The sequence below is a fragment of the Galeopterus variegatus genome, unplaced genomic scaffold, assembly GCF_000696425.1.
Source record: "Galeopterus variegatus unplaced genomic scaffold, G_variegatus-3.0.2 Scaffold1877, whole genome shotgun sequence".
Classification (NCBI taxonomy): Eukaryota; Metazoa; Chordata; class Mammalia; order Dermoptera; family Cynocephalidae; genus Galeopterus; species Galeopterus variegatus.
The window spans coordinates 130,887-158,848 of NW_007727988.1; the positions used below are offsets into that span (position 1 = coordinate 130,887).

The 27,962-nt window shown below is 34.9% G+C and overlaps 1 protein-coding gene across 1 annotated transcript in view; it reads left to right on the forward strand.

Annotated features, from left to right (window-relative positions):
- The window catches only part of LOC103595883 (E3 ubiquitin-protein ligase ARIH1), a 112,500-nt gene that overhangs the window by 51,136 nt on the left and 33,402 nt on the right, over positions 1–27,962 (forward strand). Inside the window, exons 4-6 of the mRNA XM_008579409.1 lie at positions 12,195–12,339; positions 20,814–20,906; positions 21,410–21,465. Of these exons, the coding sequence (XP_008577631.1) occupies positions 12,195–12,339; positions 20,814–20,906; positions 21,410–21,465 (294 nt within the window). The remainder of the gene's footprint in view (positions 1–12,194; positions 12,340–20,813; positions 20,907–21,409; positions 21,466–27,962) is intronic.

The window sequence follows — 27,962 nt, forward strand, 5'->3', positions numbered from 1 at the left end:
CTGGATAGTGCGCCGCTTGGGAAGCACAGCGGCGCTCCCGCCCGAGGGTTCGGATCTCACATGCGGACCGGTTCCCGCTCACTGGCTGAGCGAGGTGCGGGAGCAACACCGAGGGTTGCGATCCCGTTGCCGGTCCCCGGTCTGGTGCAGGGGCAACACTGAGGGTTGCGATCCGTTGCCGGACATGGAAAAAGACAAAAAAAAAAGATAAATTGTGGGTGAAGACAGGGAGCTGGTAGAAAAAGGACAATTTTAACTTTATGGTCTCTTCTTTAAATAGCAGCTTTCCAGACCTTTGCCATTTTCTTTCTTTCCCAGTCTTCTGCTTTCCTCCCTCTCCCCAACTCTGAGGATTAATTTCTGTTTTACAAATTAAGTAGACTTTTCTCTGTTTACTAGATTTCTTCCCATTCTCCTCCATATGAAGGAGAACAGCAGAGAACCGCAGCAACAACTATATCTGTCAAACCTTCCATCCGGGCTTTGATACTGTCAATTTTTGTGGCATATTGCTTGCATTGTTTCATGTGTCATCTCTTGAACCTTTTCTTTCTTTCCTTTAGTTGTAAAACAAACTTTAAGAGGTTAATTAAAAAAGACATTATAGATAGAGAATCAGGTGTGAAGGCTGTGCAACCATGAAAATGAAAAATATTGGTGGTTGAAAACTTCAAAGAATCCTGAAAAGTGATTTTGGTTTTTCCTGCACTGTGTTGCAAAGAGCTTTCCATTTTTCATTCTGAAGCATTAATACCCATTTAATGAATAGGTACTAGAGTTAGCTCTTGTATGTGATTATAACAACATGGAGCTTTCTTAGTTAGCAACATTAGTAATAATATATTGTTTCATAATTAACTTCTGGGATGTGAAAGTAAATTTGTTTTTTAAGAAGCCTTGCTTTTGTGATGGCATTCATCACTATTTTTCTGTAAAACAGTGGGATTTTTCCTGTTCAAACAATTCAGGTATTATTGGAAAAGCAAGGTATAGAAAGAAGCAGATGAATCATGTCATTATAGTACAGTGGTTAAGAACATGGGATCCCTGCTCCACCATTTATTTTCTGCATGAACTTGGAGTAGTCTTCTCCATTAGTTACCTCATCTGAAGTGTTTTTTTAAATCCGTTCTTTAATACCAGCTATGTGTAGACATTGAGCAAGGGTATGGTGATGAGGGGTATACATAACAATGTATGATATAGTTTCTATTCCCACAGTACTTAGAAATAAAGTTTTATGGTAATACATAAAAGGTTATTTCTGACTTAGGTGGGAAAAGATTTATTGATGAGGTAGCATTTTATTGGACTAGGAAGGGCGGGGAATATGGGAACACTGGCATTTCAGGTTTAGAAAATAGAGCCAATGGAAGAGAAAGTTTAAGGAAATAATGAGATCGAGTGGCTGGAGTACATGAAGAACAGAGGGGAAATGGTTTGAAATGTTCAATAGGAAGCACGTTTTGGAGAGCCTTGAATTCTAAGCAAATGAATTTGGAATTTTTTTCTGTTTACGGAGAAGGCCTTGAAGGTTGTTTTGTGGAGAAATGTGATGTACTCATAAGAGCATTATTTCAGGAAAAAAAAAATCTAGTTATGATATGAGCCAATTGGAGGCAGGTGGACCACTTGGGAAGGTATTTCAATAATCTAGGTAAAAGGAAAATATTGTTCTGACTTAGGATGGTGACAGCTGAACTGACAGCAGAGGGTAGATGGAAGAGTTGTAAAAGTGGAGTTTTAACTGAGAGAAAATATAGGAGTGTCTGAGAAATTTGTGGTAATTTGGGCCAATTCTTCCACTAAAGCTAATAGAAAAGGCTAGATGAAGTACTGAAATGTCTTTTTTTAAGAATTAAATCAAAGAATTAGAAAGATAGGAATTAGACGGTAAAGGCCTCAGAGAGTCTGGGAATCTAGAGAAATGAGCCAAGCCTTCCAGTCTGTGTTGCCCTAGAAGTATATGCTGATCCAGAAGAGGAAGCTAAGACACTGGAGCTGTGAGATTTGTTGGCCCTTTGGTTAGTGGGGGAAAAAGTTGGAGTGCTAGGCCCACTGAGACTGAGGATTGGGCAAATCAGCTAATGTAAGACTGAAGATGATCTTCATGTAATTGGATGGCCCAGAAAATCTCAAGCTTTGAACTTGAATTAAGATGGTCCCTAGGAGAAGGAGGAGGGAGGGAGGTTTTGGTAATGGGCCACAATAATTAACCACATTGTATATCGACAAAATAAAATTAAAAAAAAAAAAAAAAAAAGGTATACCTAGGTCAAAGTAAAAAAAAAAAAAAAAAGGTATACCTAGGTCAAAGTAAAAAAAAAAAAAAAAAGATTGTTCATTGCTAGTGTATAGAAATATAATTGATTTTTGTATCTTGATCTTGTATTCTGCAACCTTGCTGAACTTGTTTATTACCTCTCATGGTTCTTTTGGTAGATTCTTTAGGATTTTCTATGGTCATGTCATCTATAAATATAGCTTTCTTTCTTTCTTTAAAAAAAAAAAAAGATGGTCCCAGACAGTTAACGTCCCCAGGCACTTTACAGAAGCAAATACAAATCTTCTGTAGAAAAAGAATGTTATCGATTCTAGGCCTCAAACTATTCACTCAAATTGTTTTTCTAATTAAAACATACTAACCTTTGGGACTCAAGATACTAGAGTTGTCAGACCTGGACTAAAATGAGTATGCTATCACCAGGGAACTGGAAAGTATGAGCTGTCATTCAGATCTGAAAATAGAATTTCTGTGACTAAACAGAATAAGCGAAATTAACTCAATGAATTAACAGCAAATTGGACAGAGCTAAAGAGTGTTTAGTGTATTAGATCAAAAAACTACCCAGCATTCAGCATATCCACTGAAAGATAGAAAATACAGCTGTTAAGAAATACTATAGAGGATATAATGAGAAGGTCTCATTCAGTCTTACAAAGGGAGGAGCACATGGGGCAGAGGCAATATTTGAAGATACAATGGGTAAGAAAAGACACAAGTGTCACAGGTTCAAGGAGCTTAATAGTACTCATGCACTTTAACATGTCTAAAATCCAGATGCATCTTTCAACAAATGTTTTGACCAATGTGAAAATTTTTTCCATCTCATCTTCTGTTAAGATCGTGAAATTTCAGTATCAAAACATTTTAGATTTAATGAAATATGGTGAAAATAAATACACATTTTTTAGAACATTGTAGTAAAACTGCAAAAACAAAAAAATTTGTAAAAGCAATGAGATACAAAAAAGATTACTTTCAGGAGTGAAAATTTAAGTATAATATTCTTGTAGAGAATTGCTTGCTAACTTCTCAATGGCAACAACGAAAGTCATAGTAAGATGATACCTCAATGGGTTGAAAGAAAAAAAACACCAACCTAGAATACTGTATTCATGGAAAATGTAATCATAAACAATACTATGTTTTAATTCATATAAATGGTTTTATGTTGTACCTAGCCTTTGTGTCTTTTTTAAGCCAACGTTTTATTCTAAGTTCTGTCTGTGTCGATTGAAGTTTCAAATAACTCGTAATTGTCATTTAAGCAACTATTTTACTGTTATGGGGGGACAAATCTTGTGGAATGTAGCCAAAGTTGTGCTTACAGTGGAATTTATAACCTTAAATGCATATGTAAGGAAAGTAATGAGTTAAGTCTTTGTCTAAGTGTATTTGAGCTAGATGTCTCAGGGTAGAAAAAGAACAATAAAATAAATATAGAGAAAACATGAGGTAGGAAATAACAAAGAGCAGAACTTAATAAAATAGAAAACATACAGTGGAGGGGATCAAGAAGCCAAAAGATGCTTTTTCAAAAAAAAAAAAAAAAAGACTGATAACACTGACACACACATTGGTGAGATCAAGAAAAAGAGGGAGTTGACCCAAATAACCAGTATCAGGAATGAAAAAGAATGTTACTATGCAGTGTTTTTTTTTTTTTTTTTTTTTTTTTAAAACTCTTATTTTGGACAGCAGTTCAGATTTGATATTTTAGATGAAATGGGTAAATTGTTAAAAATATGCAATTTACCAAAACCAACATAAGAAATAGAAAACCTAGGGCTGGCCAGTTGGCTTATGTGGTTAGAGCATGATGTTACAGCACTAAGGTCAAGGGTTTGGATCCCTATATTGGCCAGCCACCAAAAAAAAAGAGAACCTGTGTGGGGCTATAACGGTAAAGAAATGAAATCTGTAATTTAAAACTTTTCTATAAAGAAAAGTCCAAGTCCAGATGGGTACACTGGAAAGTTGTACCAGCATTTAATGAGACAGTATCCCCAACCTTATATTCTTCTAAAGAACAGAAGAAGAGGATCCCCCACCCTCATGAGGATATCATAACCTTGGCAATAAACCTAAAGAGAAATTACATGACAGTTCTCTAATGTACATAGATGCAGAATACAACAGCAAAAAAATCTCAGAATATCAGCAAATTGAATTCAGCAATATATAAAATGGATAATAACCCAGCATGACTAACTCAGGCTTATCCCAGGAATGCTAGGTGGGTTTAACCTGAAACAATTTAGTATATGATTGATTGGTCACTTGAACAAGTTAATGAGAAAAACAGCTCAATAAATGCAAAGGAGCATTTGCTAAAAACTAACAATTATCATGATTTTTAAAAGAAGGTATTAATAATCTAGGCATGAAAGAGAACTTTATTAATTTCATAAACCTGTAAAACATCTGTAGGAGATATCATAGTTAATACTGAAATGTTGAAAAGATTTCCCGTTTAGATGGGGTTCAAGACATGGTCATCTGTTATCTTCTACTTCTGTTCGGCATTATACTAGAAATGGTCCTAGCCAGTAGGAAAATAAAATATAAAGGTTGTAAGGGAAATGCTAAACTGTTAATGTTCATTGATGATATGATTGTGTACATAGAAAATCTAATGGGGTCTACAGTAAATTGTTAGAATTATTTTAGAAAGAAAAACAAAAATAAATTTTATTTCTTTACATGCATATCTATAACACAGTGTTTTCAGTCCCAGGTATAAACCCAACAGAAATATGTACACATCTACATTGAAAGTCACATATAAGCATGTTAATAGCAGCATTATTCATAATAGCTCCAACCTATAAGCAATCCATATGTCCATCACTATTAGACTAGATAGATGATTATGGTATATTTCTATAGTAACTATTTGGCAACAAAAAGTAAACGTACTAGAGCCGCAAGTGACATTGTAGATGAATCTTAAAAACATCATATTGAGTGAAACGAAGACAGATGCAAGTGAATACCTATCTATGTGGTTCTGTTTGCATAAAATTCAAAAACATGCGAAACTAATCTATATTGTTTAAGGATACATATTTAGGTGCTGAAACTAAGAAGAAAAACGGGCAGTGATTATCTCTTGGGGAAAGAGGAGCTTATTATTGAGAAAGGAACTTTGGGGGCCTTGTAGAGTACTAACAGTGTTGTTTCTTGTCCTGGGTGGTGGTTATACATTGGTACTTGTTTTATAACAATATGCAAGCTGCTCATTTTTGTTCATGCACCCTTCTAGAATTGTGTTATTTCTCAATAAAAATAAATTTAATATACACATACACAGAGATAAGAAAAGGAGCAACCTTAAAAGGAAGGTTCAGCTTGTTTTTGGATGTGTAGGATTAATAGTGCCTTTGGTATCTACAGGTAAATAAACATTTTGCCAAGACAGTTTCCTCAGTGCCCTCCTAGGCTTTAGTATCAAATCTGTCCTAAATTTATTTTTATGTCATTTCATGTTATCAACCTCTGCTACTTTTGTGAATCCAACCACATTAAAGCTATATTCTCCAACCTTGAAAACCTTCCATACTTTCACTCCATTCTCTTTGTCTATACTTCTAACTCTACACTGCCTTGGGATACCCTCTACTATTCAGGCAGTGATCTCAAGAGCTATATAGCTTTGTACAAATTCAGAGAGCATCAGTGTTTCATTCTGTGGTGCTCACAGACGTTATATACAATTCCATGCATCACATACAGCTTGTATGATGCCTTCTGGATCTCCTTATTCTCTGAAGTCTTATTACATTTTTTAAGTTATTTTGACTTCTTGAAGTTAGTTGCTGTTTTCTGTACTTCCTTAGGATTCTTCTGCCCACCATTTGTATGGTAAGGAGTATGTCATGTTACAAATAAGGTGTTCATCTCTTTCCTTCAAAACAATTAACAGCCACTAACTAGCACAATTCCTACGTACAGTTGTTTAACATGAAGAAATATGTAAAACGGAACTTAATTATATACTATATTGTTTTGATGGGCTGTTTTTAATTTTAGCCTAGGTAGATTTTAAGCATACTGGTTTGGTGTATATAGGCTTTCAACATTTACAACCCTAGGTCTTCCATTACATATATTGAAAAACCATTATCAAAATAATAAAAGAATATTTCTTTTACTAGGAGAAACCATTTTTTTCTTTAATTGGAATCAGATCCACTCTTGCATGGATTACAAATAGTGTTTCCTTTTATTTTCTAATGTGTAGCAGGAGGAAAAGACCACTGAGCAGAGAGTGTAGACTTCCCTTGAATGCACGTTTTGGGCAGAGGATACAGAAGCCACTGTCTTTGTTTTCTTTGAAGTAAAGAAATAGGTTTTTTTTTTTTTTTTTTTTTTTTTTTTGTCTTTTTTTTTCCGTGTCCGGCAACGGATCGCAACCCTCAGTGTTGCCCCCGTACCGGACCGGGGACCGGCAACGGGACCGCAACCCTCGGTGTTGCTCCCGCACCTCGCTCAGCCAGTGAGCGGGAACCGGTCTGTATGTGGGATCCGAACCCTCGGACGGGAGCGCCGCCGCGCTTCCCAAGCGGCGCACTATCCAGTGCACCACCGGGCCGGCCCAAGAAATAGTTTTAAAAAGTGATATTGGTTCTTGTCTTTCGGGGACCTGTTTTAGTCCACTTTGTGTTGCTATAACAGAATACCTGAGACTGGGTTATTTATAAAGAAAAGAGGTTTATTTGGCTTACGATTCTGGGATGGTTGCATCTGGCACAGGCCTCAGGCTGCTTCTACTCATGGCGGAAAGTGGCAGATCACATGGCGAGAGGAAGCAAGAGAGAGAGAGAGAGAGAGAGGAAGAGGAGGTGCCAGGGTCCTATAAACAACAAGCTCTCATGGGAACTAATAGAACAAGAACTCACTTATTACTCTTTCCTCCCCCAAGGATAGCAATCCATTCATGAGGGATCCGCCCCCATGACTCAATCAGTTTCCAACACTGCCACATTGGGTATCAAATTTCCACACGAGTTTTGGAGAGGACAGCACATCCAAACTCCATCAGGACCATAGTATCTTTTGAGAAAGTGGTAAAAGCTTTGGACCTTCTACTCGGGCTGGGGGAACATGAACATATGTAAATAAGTTATAATGTTTTGAGTACTGCACAGTTGTTGAAGTTCCAGGGACTTCAGGTTTAGAATCCTTGTATTAGAAGGACTTGGCAAAATTTAAATAATTGCAGTGAAGCCAGAAGACGTGGATGATCACAAGTGAAGGCAACCTATGTATCTTTACATATGGTTGGAACACCCTGTGAAACCAGCATCTGTGCCTCTAGGAGCCTCTTTTGTAGAGGTCTTCTCTATTCTGTGGTCAAAAGAGAATAGTCATTCACTTCTTTTAAAATGTCCTGCGTAGTTTTAGATCTACCTTGAAAGTTCATTAGAGGATCAATAAAATTTTTTTTATTCAAAAAAGCCTTTTGATTAGCAAAATGTTTATTAAAACTGATTGGGGGTGTGGGAGTGCAATTGGCTTTCATATATTTAAATTTTTCTATAATAAATGGGGATGGGAACTTTTTTGGAAGATAGCATAGTTTGTTGTGTTTCTGTTATGATTTTCCTAACTCAAACCTATAAGGAGTCACCTTACATCTGTTTCACTGTGGTTAGTTCCTTAGGCCACCTGCCTTCACCGTGGCTCAGAGCCAAAAAGATAAAGTATGGTAGAAAGAATTATTGAGTAAGATTTTTGTACTGCAACTTGCAAGTAATATTAATTAGTAACTTCTTTGTCAAGTAGTCTTTTGTTTAGCAGTAAACACATTCAGGAGATTTTATTATAATGCTGTTTTTATTAAGTTGAGTTTTCCCCAGTAGGGAAAAGATCTTATATCCTCAAAAAGTACTCTACTTTTTCTTAAAAATACATGAGCAGTATGTTTATTTAACTATAAAAACTACATAGAATACATTTATATTAAAAGAAGAACTAAATTATTTTTTAGAGATTAGCATAAGAAACTTAAAACTTTTAAAGCAAGTCCTCATTAAATCTTTTTTCATGGGGGCCAAAAGCCTTTCTTAGAAAAATTAGTTTTCTGTTCTAAGTCCTTAGACAGATCTGGTTCTTTGGAATTCTGAACTTTACCTAGTACAGGTTCATAGGTATGCCAGCCATCTCACATTCTAGTTTTAATCCTTCTTTTGAAAAAATACGTTTAAAAACTACAAAAGATGCCATGATATCTTTTAATTTGTATGAAAACTTGCATTCTACTCCAGGAGCCCTTTTTAAATTTAAATTTTTATCAGAATAACACAGTTACGGTTTTTAAAAAAGTTTAATAGTTTTACAAGGGTTATAGATGAAAAGTAGTTCTCAAAACAATCCCAATCCCATTCCCAGAAGAGAAAGAACTATTTACTTCAGTAGTTCTTTTTTTTTTTTTTTTTGGCAGCTGGCCAGTATGGGGATCCAAACACTTGAACTTGGTGGTGTTGGCACAGCGCTCTGCCAACTGAGCTAACTGTCTAGCTCCTACCTCAGTAGTTCTTAATAACTTGCTTATACTCCTGTACTCTACTATATCTACTGATTTCTTTCTAAGGAAAATGAGGATTAAGCTCTGAGACTATTTGTAAAGTCTTCTCGTGTGTCTACTCTCATTCTATATTGCTGGTTTAAGACTGTCATTTTCATGCCTTATGTATTATTTTTGTTTTTTATAAGTTTGATTGCAATTCCTATTCATCCATATTATTTAAATGAATTTAAGCTATTCCTTTGCTTCTTTGACATTTTTGCTTAAATATACATTTTCTAAAAGTGGAAAAAACCTACACCATTAGAAGCAGGTTAACATGGCTGAGAGGTAGTTGAAATGACAATTCTTAGGAGGAATGTTGGTGCCATGGATCTTTTTTAGTTCTTATGTCAGAACTATAATTGAGGTATAGAATAATTGTGACTGTTTTATAGTCTTTTGAAATTGAAGTCTATACCCATAAATTGCTGCATGAAAACAAACATTATTTGGTTATTTAGAAGTACATATATGTGTATATGCATGTTTGTACATGGATACTTATAATGTATAATGTATTTTTGTAAATTTTCATGTATGTGTGTGTGTTCATTTTTGCTGTCAGGCTTATAGCAGTAGATTATTGGACTTGTGAGTTTGTAAAGGGAGCATTGAAGACTGGTAGGATTGAGCTCTGATAGCCTAAGAATATAGAGTAGAAAAGCCTACTATACACATTTAAATTAGCTTAACATTTTTGCTTTTCCCATTTTATTGTGAGTATACTTCTTCAACAGTGGCCTTTATGAAATATGAAGCCTTAGTTGCTTTTAAGACAGACCACTAAGGGCAAAATTAAATGTTAAAATGGCAAGCAGAGATGCCACAGTCACTCAGAATTAAAAATGAAACACTAGCCAGTGGTATTCCGTACCAGCCCTGCGTCCTCTCTCCACAAGTTTTTAGGCAATAATTCTTACTACCTTGAAATTTTAATTCTTAAAAGGTATGTAGCTGTCTAGCAGTCAAGGAAAATGACAAATTAAGATCTAGATATTCTGGAAAGTTGTCTGATTAAGTGTTAGTTTGCTTAACTGTATTTCTGTAAACATACTTGAATGAACAAAGAACCCTGGAAGAGAGAAGAGAATTTACAATATACTGAGAAACCACAAAAGTTTAACAATCTTTTTTTTATTAACAAATAATAATCGTATATATTAATAATCTTAATATGGAGAAATCTAGGCCATGGAAGTAAGGAATACCCTGCTTGTGTCCTTTCCTCCCTAAGGAAAGGCTGAGCCCAAGGAGAAATCACATTGCTATTGTTTTTATTTGAGGAAATCAGTATGATTCCTCTTTCCTCCCCCAAGGATAGCATCAGTATGATTTCCTCAAAAGGATGGACAGTATTACAGTAAAGAGGAGAAGCAATGTCCTAGGAGAAGCTTTGGAGCTGTTGAGCAAAGTCAGTGAAGCAGAGGGAAATATTTGTTAACTCGTTAAACAAGGTGCCTGAACTGCGGTGCTTCACAGTGAGTCAGTCCCTTTTCATTTTGGCCTGATTTTCACAAGCCAGGATGTATATAAAAGCCAGCTAACTGAAGGAACTTTGAAACAGTGCCCAGGTAAACAGTGTGTGAGTAGTTAATAATCCAGCCATTCTCTTGGGCATAGTAGTCCTAAATAAAGCTACCATAATTAGAAGAAAACAGCTTCTTTGTCCTCTTAAGGAAATTAAAGTGAACATAGATTCTATGAGATGAGGGATCAAAGAAGAACTTATAAAACAACAGAACAAGGTGAAAAGGAAGCTGACAGAACTAAGAAAAAAAAATGAAGGGACAAGTAGTCTTGTAGAACTTGAAACCTCATTTGCAGCAGCAAGAAGTAAGAGCAGACACTACAGAAAATAGAGATCTGGAAGACTGATAAAGGATTTTTATCAAATATTGAGAATTTACCAAAAACTACAAGAGCAGGCAAGTTGATGGAGTAGAACTGACAAACTTGTTAAATATTGTTTAGTGAAGAAAGCAGGTTAAAATCTGGAGTATGATATTTATATAAAATTATAGACATATGTCTGTGTGGCTTTGTATGCATAGAATGCTGTCTAAAATGTTAACCAATGTATGTGGAGTCATTAGTTCCAAGTAGCCAAGTTTGGAGTGACAGAAGTTTGTCCTTTCTTGTGAGCATGAATATTTTTATAAAATAAGGTGTTTAATTGGATGATGAATTTATATTTAGTGTTAGTCTTTGTGTTTTCTACTTTTCAGATAAAATTAGGCATCTTCCTCAGATAAAATTTGTAGGAAATATTGGAAATCTCTTTTGAGTTTTATTTTTAAATTGAGAACCTCCTGTTTACATACTGTTTGTATGTAAAGAACATTGTAGTTGTTGAAACATGGGCTTTACAAGCTACAAAGTAATTGACCAGATTCTGCTTTAATATTTTTGCTGGTTATATTGATTCACAGATTTTTTTATTTATTGCTTTTTCCTTTTGAATATTAGGATATTTCAGGTGACCAAAGACCATGTCTCATGTGGATTAGTGGGAAATACTGTGCTAGGTATTTACCACTATCTTCTGTCAAGAAGTTTACATTTTAGTTAAAACTAGATAGTACTTGGTATATCATACTCTTGATATCTCAGATACTGAACTATTTCTGTATATTTAGGTACATATTTTGTGAAAAGCTAATGTATAAATAATTTATTTGATATAAAAATGTTTTAAGATGTACTCGTTTGCTTCTTCCTCCCATTTCTCAGTAAATTAAAAAATATTTCAAAAGGTATTTAGAAGGCAAGTCTATTTTGTAGAATGAGGCACATGTGATAATTTAATTTTTAAAATGATTTGTTGAGTAAGGTATGCTCTGTAAGTGGTTTACTAGAGCTAATATATTTAAACTGATTTACCCAAATTAATAATAAAATGAATTCATTTGTATAAAGTACATCCTAGCCTTTTAAAATACCATTACTCTTCATAGGTACCACTAGCAGTACCACAACTTTCATCCTGAAGTTTTTGTTGAAGTGCTGTTAAAATACTAATGTCTTAACTTCCCAGGACTCTTATTTAAAAACAAAGTAAAAAAAAAGAAATCAAAAGATCAACAAAAACTCAACCTACTTTTACACACACACACACACACACATGCACACACACACACACCCATACATATAGATACACACACACCTCTATTTGCTACAATTTGTAGCCATACAACTCTTCATTTTCTCTGAGCAAAAAGGTTTTGATCTTGGTTTATTTTAATTCAGTTAATTGCTTTTCCCTGTAGAGAATCAGACTTTTGGAGAGCTCGAACAGTGTGCTATTGCTGGGCTCTCATCCTTTCTGTTTAAATAATGCAGGTACTTTGATGGAAACCTGGAGAAGCTCTTTGCTGAGTGTCATGTAATTAATCCAAGTAAAAAGTCTCGAACACGCCAGATGAATACAAGGTCATCAGCACAGGATATGCCTTGTCAGATCTGCTACTTGAACTACCCTAACTCGGTGAGTATTTGGTAGTTTAAGGGTAGCACTGACTCTGTATTTCAGAGGGTAAATCAACTTTTATTATTTAAAGAAAGGAATATCTGGGGGTCTGGGAGTAGTAACGTATGAGCAGTAACCTATATGAGGATAAGGAAAGGAAGAGAAAGAGCTTGGTTTCACCTTTGCCCAAACCTGTTTGTTTTTTTGAAGCAGCTTCTTGTTCAAATTGTCATTACATACCTAAATCTTTCTAGAGTTTATTTTACCTCCATAGGGAGAATTGTGTAATAGGTAGGCAGTCAGTAGAATTATTTTTCATTCAAATTAAAATAAATTTAAAACTTTACTTTTTTTAATATCCAAAACATTTATAAAATGTCTTTAATACATCTGCTAGGGAACTTTCAGGATTCTTCATAAGAAAAGATTTTCACTTATACAAATTCATTCTAATGGAGATTCTTAAATATGGCAAGTTGGGGCAGAGTTGGAACAGAAGAGAACCAAATAATTGGTGTTTCCCTTGAGTACAAGTATCCCTCTTAAAATTTTCTTGAATTAAGATGATTTACTTTGGAGTGTTTAGTGAAGAAGTTTTAGGCTTAAATAATCTCCCTATAAAGGCCTTATTTTATTAGTAACTATAGGAAAATTATATTTATGGCATAAAGGTATCTCAGTACTTGGGATTCAGTTTTTAAGGTGTTTCAGGATATCTGAGAAATGACTTAATTCTGTGATATTTATAACTATCTTGTTCATATTCTCTGCTTTAGGAGTTGAAGAGCATTTTCTAATAATTATTATATACCAGGTCTTTGGCACCAGTATTATATTTATATACACAGATACTTCAAAAAGTTCATGGAAAAATAGAATTAAAAAATAATATGATAATATGGAGATTCATACTATTTTTTCTATTTTTACATGAACCTTTTGAAGTACCCTCATATTTTAACATATTTAAGGTTTTTCATTGTTTATCTTCGAGTTTTTTTATGTATTTTTTTATTTTTTAATTGAAAAAATTTGTGTGTAAGTTGACCTGCACAGTTCAAACCCATGCTGTTCAAGGTCCACTGTATATAAGCATTTGTTTTTCTTTTTTTTAATTGAAACATAATTGACTAGACATATTTGTGGGGTACAGAGTCGAATATCAGTACCTGTGTACAGTATGCCGTGATCAAACCAGGATAATTAGCATATTCATCATTATAAAATGTAAGCATTCTTTGTGTCCATTAACCAGTTTCTCTCCAACCCTCCACTTCTCCCCATTTCCCATCTCTAGTAACTGTAGTTTTGTTCTCGCCTTCTGAAAGTTCAACCTGTTGTGATTGTTCGTTTTCTCTCTGTCTCTCTTTCTCTGGTGCTCTCTTGCATGTGTGTGCATTCTCTCTCTTTTTTTAGCTCCCACTTATAGGTGAGGACATTTGGTATTTCTCTTTCTGTGCCTGGCTTATTTCACTTAACATAATTTTCTCCAAATTTTCTCCATAATTTTTCTCCATATTTGTGTTGCTGTGAATGGCAGAATTTCATTCTTTTTTTTATGGCTGAGTAATATTCCATTGTGTATATATACCACATTTTCCTTATCCAGTGGTCTGTTGATGAACATTTAGGTTGGTTCCACATCTTGGCTATGGTAAATAGAGCTGCGATAGACATGGGAATGCAGGTATCCCTTTGACATGATGATTTCCATTCCTTTGGGTATATATTCAGTAGTGGGATTGCTGATGATATGGTAGTTCTGTCTGTGGTTAATTGAGAAACCTCCATTCTGTTTTCCATAGTGGCAGTACTAATTTACAACTCCACGAACAGTGTAGAAGTGTTCCCCCTTCTCTGCATCCTTGTCAGTATTTGTTATTCTCTGTCTTTTTAATAATAGCCAGTCTAACTGGGATGAGATAATATCTCAGTGTGGTTTTGATTTGCATTTTCCTGATGATTAGTGATGTTGAGCATTTTCCCATGTACTTGTTGGTTATTTGTATGTCTTCCTTTGAGAAATGTCTGTTAAGGTCCTTTGCCTATTTTTTAATCAGGTTATCTGTTTTTTTGCCTTCTGTATTCTGGATATAATATACCCTGTTAGATGTATAGTTTGCAAATATTTCCTTCCATTCTGTAGGTTGTCTTTTTGCTCTATTGATTGTTTCCTTTGCTGTGCAGAAGCTTTTTAGTTCAATGTAATCCCATTTATTTATTTTTTCTTTTGTTGCCTGTGCTTTTGTGGTCTTATTCATAAAGTCTTTGCCCAGTCCTACATCCTGAAGAATTCCCCCCGTGTTTTCTTCTAGAAGTTTTATAGTTTCAGGTCTTATTAAACGTGTATTACTAAAGGGACTCATTTGAAGGGAGCTAATTTGTTCACATGTACAAGTGATTACAAAAGAAGTTTTAAAAGAAACTTAATTGAATACTCTTAGAGAAACAGAATGATCAGTGAGATAAAGCAATTTAGTAGGTATATTGCTGAATTGAGTTTCCCAGTTCTCAAGTTCTGATCATAAGCTCTAACACTAAATATTTAGCTTTGGGCGTAGATAAGTCATTTAATCTCACTGGGTTTCAGTTTCTTATTTTTCAAATGAGTTAAGTAAGATATTTTTTCAACTTCTTTCAGCCTGAGAATTGTATCATTTCCAAATCCTTAAATTACAATCCTAACTTGAGCAGATAAAAAAAATTCACTACTGCTATTAAAATACATTGAATTCATGCTTTGACCGCTTTATTATCTTTAACATACTCTAATTGCCAGTTGACATTTCTATAGTGCTTCCAGTTTATAAATGTCTCTGTGAGGTGTTACTAAGACCCAAATTATTTGTCCCAGGTTATGTAAGGTTTTTTTATTCCTGCATTTTTCCTCTTTCTCTGTGATATCCATTTCCTCCTTAATTTAAATCTTAACTCTATTTGAATACTGAAGCCAACTGCTTACAAATATTCACTGTAACTTTCTCTGTGTCCTTAGTATTATCCAACAGTTTCAACAAACTAGAAGTGAAAATCATGAGTGGAGATTGGCAGTGTATATTTTTGCTTTGTACTTGTAGCTGGTGATGGAGAATCTACTATTCATTTAACATGCCAGGCACTATTCTAAATGTTAGAAACATAATGGAGAATAAATGCATAATCCCTGTCTTCAAATCAGGTTAGCTGAGCAGATAAGTAAAATGGCATAGTCAGAAAGAATGGTAAGTGCTTTGAGAGAGCATACACAAGATACAATACCATGGGAACATGTTAGAGGTACACCCAACCCAGTTTTGGATCAAGCAAGACTTCCCACAGAAATTAACCTCTGAGCTAACCTCTGAAGCTATGGTAGTTAGGTGAACCAGGAAAATGTAGTAGTACAGAAGCCAAAGTGAGAGAATGTATGAAGAGTCTTCAAAAAGTTTATGGAAAGATTCATATTATCTTTCAGTCCCATTTTTCTATGAATTTTTTGAAGTACCCATGTAGTTTCAAGAATCAGGGAATGGTAAACAGTGCTAAAAGCTTCAGAGAAAAGAATTGAAAAGTGAATTTGGAATTAACAGGAAGTAACTTTAAGTAGTATGGCAGGAGGGGAAACCAGACTGTGTGAGCTGAAGAGTCATTGACGTGAAGGTGGGAAAGAAAGTGGAAGCAATAAAGTAGAAGAGTAAATAAATTACTCTTTTAAAGGAAATTTTGGCTGTGTGACAGGACAAGATAGCAAAAAGAGCAACATGGGTTGGCAAAGTAAGTTAGAGAGTTATGGTAACTGTGCTATAAGCATTATGAAAAATAAATCATGAGAAAAGTAGGACTTCTCATAATTTTTAGACGGATATAGAAGAATAATTTTAATCTCTTAGTTTTGGAAATAAATGTTTCCTGCAATTCTTCATGAAGCTTTACTTTATTAATTGGATGAGTGATTTTTTTTTTTACTTATATCGTGTAATCCCTGTGTTACATTTCTGCTACTCTCTTTAAACATTTATACAGTAACTTTCCTTTTATTTGTATATATATTCATTGTCTTTATCCTCATAGAAGGCAATTTTAGCTTTATACAGTGCCACATGAAAACAGGTTTTTTAATAAATGCTTTTGATAGCTTAGTTTATAAAACTTTGGAGTTGACTATCCTGGGTGGTCTTTCCTTTAAAAACAATTTCCTATGACTTTGTAGCACTTGGTAAATTTATACACCGCCCCTTCCCCTCATCTGTGTTGTGACTGATTCAGGGGTTTCTTAATCCTGGCAGCTGTTAACCACTTTATAATAATGTTTTGAATTAAAGTAGCTTATGCTATAGCTGTACTAATCCATCACTCTACTAGGAAATGTGGCTTGGGCTATAATATCTCAGTTTTATGAAGTAAATTTGTATTTTCTAAGAATAAGATATGTTAAATAGGTAAAGGCAGAGTTGAAGATGTGAGGTAGGGTGGTCTGTCTTCCCATCCCCCACCCCTGAAGCTTCACTGTGGAATCTTGGTGCTCTTGGAAACACTGCTCAAAAACATCTGATCAAGGTCCAACGCTATCTTCCTTTTTAATCCATTCCATTTTACACGCAAGGGAACTGATGCCTATACTCAGTTTTTATAAACAAAGTGGCTTCAACTTTATGGACAACTTCTGATGGATGAAAGATAACTCTTAATGTTCCTGGTGCTATTTGACATTAGTTGCTGTATATGTAAAGTGGCAAGGATTAATGAAATGTTGAGTGTGTATTGTCCTTTTAGTTTCTTTCTTTGGGACCATTAATTTTATATATTTTTAAATGCATTCTTTCTTGATCAGATTTATTTATGATATAAACAGGGATAAGTTTTAGTGAATAATCTGATCCCCTGTGTCAGGAGAAAGCACAGGGAGCCAAATAGGTGAACGTGAGATAGTGAGGGAACAAACATGTCAGAGGAGGAGGGAAAAGGAAGACAGATGGGAAGATACCCAGACATATCCACAATAATGACACAACGCAATGAATATGTGTCTTTAGACCACAAGTTAGTTTTTGCTTTATATTTAGACATGCATGTATGATTTATTTTTCTATTTTATCTTGTTTAATCTTGTTACTTATTTAGAGAAGTTAGTGAAAAATAAACCTTTAAAGAATAAAAACCTTTTTAAAAAAAATTTATTTTTTAATTTGTCCTTTTATGTTCTCTTATAATAGGCCCTACACTACAAGTTGCAAAGATCAGGACTTGCAGTCACTGCTCTCTAACCTTTGCGACCAGTAATCTCTCAGTCTTAGGATTCTTATTTGAAAAAAGAATAAAGCACATGAACATATGTATGTGTTTTTAACTTTTGAATAAAACATTTTTGAGTTGTTGATATATTTACCATATTTGTACTTTACAGAATGCCCCTTCTCAATATAGCCGTGAAAATCAGACTCTCCATTTAGTGATCGGGTAACAAGTTAGTACCAAATCTCCTTCACTGACGGGGAGTAATGGAAATAGACTTTTAAAAACTTGATATATATTTTACTTGTCATTCTGTCTGTGAAACCAGTTGCAGGACTCTGATACATTTCCTTTCATGGCTTCTATGCATTTTAAAAATATTGTTTATATTCTGTATATAGAATTTGTTATCCTGTTTGCATCTAATATGAGCAACATCAGAAATTTTATAAGCATATTTCAAATAATAGTTAATTAGAAAGTGTAATGGGATTTTAAAAATACCACTTATAAGAGCTAGAAAAAAAAATAAAAGCTAGGAATAAACTTGACAAGAAGTGTGAAGGATCTGTATGAAGAAAACTAAATACTAAAGGGGATAAAAGGATGGCTTGAGTATTTGGAAAGATAGACTAGTCAGGAAAATATTGAAAAAGAAGAATAGATTGGCAGTAGATAGCAGGGTGAGGACTAGTCCCACCAGATACAAGAAGAATACGCAGAGCACCAGAACAGGATAGAGTCAAGTATGCATGAGGAGAATTTATTATAGAGGAGACATTTCAAATATGGTGGATTATTCAATAAACGGTGTTGGAACCACTTGATAGCCATCTGGGGTAGAAAATTAGATTTCTCCCTAGCTCCTTACATCAAAGTTGATTAATTCAGAGGCCATAAATTTAAAGTCTGCTACATTTCACTGTATATAAATAGAGCTTCTGCATGGCAACAAATTAATAACATTCAAAGTTAAAACTGGGAGAAAATATTTTTCATTCTTATAAATGGCCAGTTTCCAAAATAAGTAAAAAGCTCTCCTAAATTATTAAGAAAAAACCCAGTGGAAGGTGGGCAAAATATGTGAAGAGAGTACACAGAAAAAGAAATAAACAGCCTTAAATATTTTTCAAGTGTTAAAACTTCACTCATAATAAAGTTGAAATCAAAACTAATGAAGTTAGTTTGTTTTTCACCTATTAGATTGTCAGAGATCAAGTAGTTGGATAATACACCACATTGACCTGGGTGTGAGAAACCAAGGACTCTTGCACAGTATAAATTACTACACCCTCTTTGGAGGGAAGCTTGCTAGTATCTATTAAATTGTATTGTATACCTTGTGTAATGTCACGTCTACAAATTTATCCTAAGATACATTCATCTGATCACAAAAATGTTTATATAGTATTGGCAGTACCATAGTTGGAAAGAAAAAAATGTCTAAATATTCATTAATAGTGGACTGTTTAAATATGAGGGTACTTCAGTAAATTTGTAGAAAGATTTGTATTATCTTTCAATTCTATTTTTCCATAAATTTTTTGAAGTGCCCTTGTAAATTGTGGTATCTTCATACAGACTTTAAAAAGTAATCTCACATGTACCAATGTGGAACCACATCAGAAATCTGTTAAATTTTTTATTAAAAAAAACAAGATGCAGAAGAGAATGTGTAAATTGCAACTGTATGTGTACATTAGAACATCTCTGGAAGAATATGTAAGAAATTGGAAATAGTGATTGCTTCTGGGTAGAAGAAACAGAGGTCAGGGATGGGGATGAAGGAAACTTATTTTCAACATAAACTCATACTGTTAAAAGAAATTGTTTTGAATCATGAGCCTATATTACTTACTCAATTAAAAATAATTTAGTATGATATATTGTAAAAATGTTCTTAAACTAAAATAAGATAACCATTATTCGAGTCTTTTTTTGAATCCAGTCCTCCAGGCACTCTAATATTATTTAAAGTAGTTGTTTAATATCCCATTACAAAATTCAGTATACTTTGTTTATCCCTCAAGTTAATAGCATTTCAAATCTTGTAATCTAAGAACAAAATGTTGCTATTATTCTTAGCTATTGTGAATAAATCTTTTGATTTACCATAAGATTTTATTATATTTTTCTAGGTTAGCTACATTCTGTGCAGTTCTATGAAAGTCCTGTATTGGCCTGACTTTTTTTTTTAATAAAAGGCTTATTGAAATAGATTTCACATACTATCCAATTTTCTGGCTTAAAGTGTTTTTTAGTGTATTCACAGAATTGTGTTACCATTACCACAAAATTAACCGTTACCATGGTTAATTTTAGAACATTTTTGTAACCTCCCCCTCAAAACCTCATACTCTTTGACATTCACTCCATGTTTCCCCTCAAGTCCCCTAGTCCTAAACAACCACACATCTGTTTTCTTTAGGTATTTAGGACCTTCATATAAATGGAATCAAGCAATATGTGGTTTTTTTTGTGACTGGCTTCTTTCACTTAGCATGTTTTTAAGGTTCATCCATGTTGTGTATAAGTATTTCATTCCTTTTTATGGTGAATAATAATCCATTATGTGGATATTCCATATTTTGTGTATCCATCCTTCAGTTAATGGACATCTGGGTCGTTTCCACTTTTTGTCTGTTACGAATAATGTTGCTGTGAACACTTGTGTACAAGTTTTTGTGTGGATATATGTTTTCTTTTCTTTTTTTTTGAGTATATACCTAGGATTATAAGTGTTGGGTCATACAGTAATTCTGTGCTTAGTATTTTGAGGAACTGCTTGGTGGTTTTTCAAAGTTGCTGTACCATTTTACATTCCCATCAACAGTGTATGAGGGTCCCAGTTTTCCACATCCTCATCAACACTTGTGATTATCTGTCTTTTTGATTATAGCTGTCCTAGTGAGTATGAAGTGGTGTCTCTGTGTGGTTTTGATTTACATTTCCATGATGGCTAATGATACTAAGCATCTTTTCATATGCTTATTGGTATATTATATTCTAAAGCTTAATACAAAGTTATCATTATTGCTTGCCTTTCCTAAAATTTGTGAGTATCGACTATAGGTGCATTTCTCATTAATTAAGACTTTAGTGTTCAATGTATTTACATGTCTAAATTTCATAACCTAGAAGTTCATTTTAGGAGCCCATCTATTTTTGTCAAATTGGACGTTTTAGCCCCATAGGGGCTAATAGAGCCTTATTGAGTCATTGTGTGTAGTGATTTTTCTGATAATGTCTTTGTTAAAGTTCGTGTTTTATTTTTATTGCAGTATTTCACTGGCCTTGAATGTGGACATAAGTTTTGTATGCAGTGCTGGAGCGAGTATTTAACTACCAAAATAATGGAGGAAGGCATGGGACAGGTAAAGATGACAATTTGTTTTTCAGTTTTTGCTGAATTTCCTATAGTGTTTAGAGTGTTGCACAGATATAAACAGGCAAAGCTTTCTGGATTATGAATCACATGGGGAACATTTTTTTTTAGATTTAAACAACTAAAAGATAACAGGCTTTTTTCTATTTACAATATAGCATTGCAGTTAAAGATCCAATCCAGGTATAGTTTTCTGAGTGGGCATAAATATGCTTATATATCAGGCTAAACTAATTGAGCAACTTTGTCAGATACCTTGCTTTTGCTTTTTTCAAGTTTTGTATTTTAAAACCAGTTTCTTCGGTCAACAATTCTAGTTACTTTATGGTGATTAACACACCCGTACACACATTTCCTTTAAATAGAAAGAGAAAGATTGAGATCCTATTAATGTTTAGGTATCCCCAGAACCGAACAAAGTGCCTGGCGATGGTAAGCATTCAGTAAATATTTGTTGAATGAAGACATAGTTTAAATTTCAATCTTTTTCAGACTATTTCGTGTCCTGCTCATGGTTGTGATATCTTAGTGGATGACAACACAGTTATGTAAGTATTTTTGATAGATTCTGCATGTTGAATATTGGTTAGTTGATTAAACCAAGTTAATTTTCACTCAGCACCTCAAAGGAGGCAAAACTTCTAAACGTCTGAGGAGACTTTCTAATCTATATTCCTTTGTAGTGCAAAAGCCCATTTGTCACTTGATGTTAAATATGCAGTCATGGGCCGGCCCGGTGGCGCACTGGATAGTGCGCCGCTTGGGAAGCGCGGCGGCGCTCCAGCCCGAGGGTTCGGATCCCACATACAGACCGGTTCCTGCTCACTGGCTGAGCGAGGTGCGGGAGCAACGCCGAGGTTTGCAATCCCGTTGCCGGTCCCCGGTCCGGTACGGGGGCAACACTGAGGGTTGCGATCCGTTGCCGGACACGGACAAAAGACAAAAAAAAAAAATGCAGTCACTATTCTGGTAAACTTGGCAATATGTGACAGATAGGTTTTAGTAAACCTTGGAATTGGAGAATAGGATATGTCATTGTGTCATTTGAGCCTTAAAAGAAGCAGATGCCAATAGAGTTAAAAGGGAAAGAGATTTATTGTGGGATAGCATATGTGCATGATAAAGGTTGGTAGAAGGAGCAGGAGTAGACCTCAATGTAGATCTGAAATCTGTTAAAGGAGAGCAAGAAGGGAGGAGGATTCAATAGGAAGAGACTCAGACTGTGATGCAGCTGCAGGAGTCTCTGGCAGCCCTGTGGGGAACTCCAGTGCACAGATTGCCGTAGAGGAATGCCCAAGTAAGCAGAAATGGCTGTACTAGATACCCTTGTTATGCTCAGTCATTGGCTGGGACACTTCTACTAATTCCAGAGGCACTGCACCTGATGGCTGTCAGCTAACTATTCTTGCGAAAGGTTCTCTTTTAAAGGGAGAAAAAACCTAGAGAAAGAAGCATAGTTAGTTCCTGAGCCTGGGGTTAAATTCCAGCTTGCTTAATTCCTGGGTCAGTGCTGTTTTTATAACCTCAAGTTACCTAATTGATTTTACTGCAGGAGGATAAACAGATTGAGAGCCTGAATGATCTACAAATTGTTTAATTAGTGTTGGATAATCGCCTATACAGAAAGGCATGTCTGTATTTAAGCACTGGGATTTAAAGGTAATAAAAGTAAAAGCAAGGGCTGGCCAGTTAGTTCAGTTGGTTACAGCACAGCCTTGTTAATACCAAGGTCAAAGATTCAGATACGCCTATCAGCCAGTCACACACACACAAAAGAAGTAAAAGCAGCCAAAGGCTTTAATGAGTAAATTTCTTCAACTAGTAGAGCCAAGTTGACTTGATCTACACTGTTTATAAAGCTGTTTCTTTCTTAATCTCAATCTACTTTGGTTTATTTGGAACATACTTGCTGTTGTTATCAACTCTGTGTTAATCCTGGTTCTTTCAGTAAATCTTACTTCGTTTCTGCCTAGCAAAAATAAACCATTTATCATCTTAAAGTAGCATCATTCTTCCAGTTGTCTTTATCTTGTCCACTGATACCTTCTGGTTCCTTATATTCTTTCATCAGTATATCATTTTCATCAATACAGATTCATCAGTATATTTCATCAGTACAGCTCATTGTATCCTTTTATTCATTTCACAAACATTTACTGGGCACAGGGGAACAAAAAAAATTAAGATACAGTGCCTTTCCCCAAGAGGTTCACAATAACAACTACAATGGAAGAGTTTAAGTTTTATAAATAAAGGTGTATATAAAGTACTGTTAGAGGGCTGGCTGGTTTCCTCAGTTGGCTAGAGCATGGTCAAGTGCTCGGATCTCCATACCAGTCAGCTGCAAAACATGAAAACAAAAAAGTACTATTAGAAATAAGCAAATTATTTCACCTGAAGAGTTTAGGGAGACTTTACTTAGGGAATAACATAAAAGGAGTAAAAATTGGGGTTGAGGGAGTGGAGGGTAATATTGATTAAAGAAAGAATGTCAGTATTTTAAAAATAAGTCCTGAACTTCTTTATTAAGTATTCTGTGGTGGCTAACACACAGAGTAGGAAGTTATTACAGATGAGGGTGAAAAGAGTTTGATAGTTTATAATGAGTTTTGTTATAAAAAGTTGTTTAGACTATGATAATAAGATTTGTATTTTAGAAGTATGACCTTGGTGTTACAGTGGAGGATGATTTAGAGTGAGGAGACATTTGAGCAGTGAGACTTGGTTAGATGGCTATTATAATAGTCTAGGTTAAAGATGATAACGTGCTAGTTACGATTCCAATGGAGAGCCAGTAGAATAAACAGAATTGGAGACAGATTGATTGAGGGATATGAAAAAACTCCAGTATGAATCTTCAATTTTTAATTTTATCCATTAGGTTGAAACTAGTGCCCTTCAGGTTTGGAACTCAGTAACAAAAAGTAACAGTGCAGATAATAGGAGAGGAAGCCATCCCTCTTGGAAAGATGTAGAAGGAGAAAAGAAAGACTATGATTTTAGAAACTAACATTTAAGGAGAAATTAGAAGAAGAGTCAGTGAAAGATATTTAGGTGATGTTTTAAGAGAATAATATAGGAACCAAGGGAGTCGAGAATATCAGCAAGAGAAGTTACTAGTGGTGCCACTTCCTGCAGAGATATGAAAGAGAATAGCATTGAAAAGAGACTGTTGGATTTCCCCATCATAAAAGCAATTTTACTAGAATGGTGAAAGTGAAAGTCAGATTGCAGTGAGTTCAGGCATGAATGGAAAATGGAGCATAGTATGGTATTTTAGGAAGAGAGAAATTCTTGATTATACCCCCAATGGGTTACATATTGACTTATCTCATCTTAGATACTTAGAACATCTTTGTAAATTAAAGAAGAATTGATTTGAGTTGAGCCCATAAATATGGTCACTGCTTATTAGGTTTAACATCTTTTACAATTTACTCAGGTGTTCTTAGGTCATTCTCTTGACAGTGTGGTAAGCCTATTTTTCAAACTGTACACAATGCTGCCATACATTTCCTGGAGGTACTTAGGAGATCTTTGGGGGACTCCTTCCTCTGGGTTCAACCAGAGGAACTTGTTTCATATTTATCTGATATATATAGTGGGTTTCTGAAGAAGGTTTTATTTGGGGGAAAACTAGATGGGAAATAGACAAAATATTTCCAACACATAAAACAAATGTTGTCAATTTCCTTGATATCACAGGGCCCTTACAAGTCAGTAGGAAAAAGATAATCCTATATGTAAAGGACATGAACAAGCAGTTCACAGTGAAAGAAGTTTAAATAGCCATAAACATAAGCTATCATACTGAGTTAAATAAATGTAAATCAAAATTAGATACTCTAACTTAAATTTTTTTTAGCATTTTAGATTGGTAAAGATTAAAGAATTTGGTGTAATGTCTAATGTGAGTGAGAATATAGTACTCTCTGGAGTATAAACTACTGGAACCTTTTTGGAAGGCCATTTGGGTAACTTCTAAAAATTTATATGCTCTTTGGCCTTTGATTCAATAGTTTCAGCATATTAGATATATTTATTACACTGCCTTCTTGTCTCTTGTCTCTGAGGAGTCAGCTATTAATCACCTTTGCTCTCCTATTTGGTACTTTCAAGATTTTCTGTGTCTTTGGCTTATAGCAGTTTGACTATAATTTGTCTAGATGTGTTTCTCTTTGTGTTTATCTTATGTGGGATTCATTGAGCTCTCTGGATATGAAAGTTAATGTTTTTCATAAAATTTGAGAACTTTTTGTCCATTATTTCTTAAAATATTATTTTTGTCCTTTCCTCTCCTTTTGACAATCCCATTGTATATATTGACATTGAAATTGCTTCACCAGTCTTGGAGGCTCTGTTCATTTTCATCAGTATTTTTTTCTCTCTTCTTCACACTGGGTGATTTTTGTTGATCTGTCTTTGAGTTCACAGATGATGATGATGATGATGATTTTTTTTTTTCCATCTTAAAATCCTTCTTGTCAGTTTTTTTACTTCGGTTATTATGTTTTTCAGTTCTAAAATTTCCATTTGGTTCTTTTCTCTAGTTTCTATTTATTGAGATTACCTGTTTGATGATTCATTGTTAGCATATTTTTCTGTAGTTATCAACATGATTTCTTTTAATTCTTCAAACATATTTATAATAGCTGCTTAGAAATCTTTGCTAACTTCAATATCTGGGCCCACACACAAAGAGTTTCTACTGACTGCTTTTTACCTAAGTATGGGTCACACTTTCCTGTTTCCTTGTATGTCTAGTAATTTCTAGTGGAAAATAAACATTTTAGTTAATAAAGAAACTCTCCATTGTTTTCTGGGCTTGTTGATTTTTGTTTTTTTAGCTTAAACTATGGTATCTTTATCCCCATGCAGTGTGTAGCTGCTAATGATTCTCCTCAGTTAAAATTTTTTTAGCCTGGCTTCCTAAGGGTCACTCTTGTGTCTGTATGAAACAAGTTATACTCAAAACACATTTAGTTTATAAGTCTTCCAATCTCTGCAGATCACCCTGAGGTAGAAGTTAGGGAATGTATTCAAAGTTGCAGTCTCCCTTGGCTTTCATTGTTTACTGGACTCTTGTGTCTCACCTTTATATGCGTAGTTTCCCAATCATCCTGGGATGTGTAGAGAGTCCTTCTATGATTCTTTCATTTCCTGGAACTCCCAGTTAAGTTTCTGACTGGTTCACTACTTGCCCACAACTAGGACTACAGTCTTGGTTTAGGAAGTCTGTGGAATCTGTGGGTTTCCTCATCTGTTCCCAACACAGTCTGCCACTTATAGCCAGGGAAGCCATGGCTTCTCACTCTCCATCCCCAAACAAGTTCACTTCTTTTTTGTAGTTAACCCCAATTTGGAAAAACTAGTTCTCAACAGCTGCAACTGGGGATGGGGACACAAGGGGGAGTTCATCCAGCAATTAAATTCTTTGGGATTTTTCTGATAAATATACACCCAAATGTGCAGAGACATGTATAAGGATACTCACTATAGCATTTTTTAAAATTGGCAACAACCCAAGCAATATAAATAACTGGTTAAATTATGACACACCCATATAATGGTAACTATTATAAACAATTAGGTAGAGCTGTGTGGTCTGATATAGAGAGATGTCCAGTGGTATGACAAGGGAAAATATTGCAGCCTGGTACATGCACAGAAAACGTTGAGAGTACCCATGAGAGAATTTTAATAGTGATTTCAGCTGGGAAATTGGGGATTAGGAAGAAGAGGGATTTTTACTTTTCCCTTTACACATTTGTATATATCTTCCATTTTATTTCTTTTAAATAATTTCTTTCTTTTAGAATTTGAAAAGTTAGTTTTTTAAGTTTCCAATTTGATAGATTAAAAAGTGGTTTCTTGTTTTAATTGGAATTAAACTCATTTGAAACTTAAATTGAAACTGAAACCCAATTTGTTTCTGAAGACATTCCCCTATAGCCCTCTGAAATTGAGGCGAGGTTTTCTCCCTGATACCTCATGGTCAGAAGGTGGATTCATTGTCTTCCTCAGTCCCAAATGCTGTTTTCAGACCATTTCTCCACTTCAGTTTAATTCAGTAGATCATTTGAGGCTTGCATTATCCAGCTATATCACAGTCCTTTGTTCTATTATCTATTTGATTTCTTGGTTACTCTTGCTTAATTATTCATAGTGCTAACACCTAACTCAGTGTCTTTTCTGTTTTTCAAGGCTTGTTGTCATAAAGTGATTTCATTGCCCAAGTGTGTGGTCCAAAGTGTCATTGACAGAACAGCATCACCTAGGGACTTGTTAAGAATGCACATTCTCAGGCCCCACCCCAGACTTACTAAATCAGAAACTCTGGAGGTGGAGTCCAGCAATCTGAACAATAAACTCTTTTGGTGTGGTTATTAGACATACATGTTTGAAGAACCACTGCCAGAGTCTTTCAATTCCCTAATCTACTCATTCTAGTAAAATCACCTTCACCCCAGCTTCCTACTCTTATGGCCATCATCCTAGGCCTACTCCAGGTCTGCTCTGACTTTGCAAAATCATCTTTTTTTCTTCATATTCCCAAAATATTGCTCCTTGGGGTCTGTTCAACCCCCTATTTCTTCTCACTCTATATACTTGATATACTTTCCCTAGGCATACATTGGAAATTCCCAAACTTATATCTCCAAATCAAATCTTTATTTTGAGCTTGGGCCTTATATATCCCACTGCCTATAAGGCATCTGCACTTATTCTACTGGCGTTATCTTATGGAACCCTCTCTACCATCTCCATCATCACCAAACTGACTCATTGTTTTTGCTTCTCATTATCAAAGAATGACACCACTAGGTGTTAAAGACTTGCCTGAATTAAAAACTTTGATGAGGGGCTGGCCCCATGGCTCACTCGGGAGAGTGCAGCACTGGTATTGCCGAGGCCGTGGGTTTGGATCCTGTATAGGGATGGCCAGTGGCTCACTGGCTGAGCGTGGTGCAGGCAACACCAAGCCAAGGGTTGTGATCCCCTTACCGGTAAAAAAAAAAAAAAAAAAAAAAAAAAAAAAAAAACA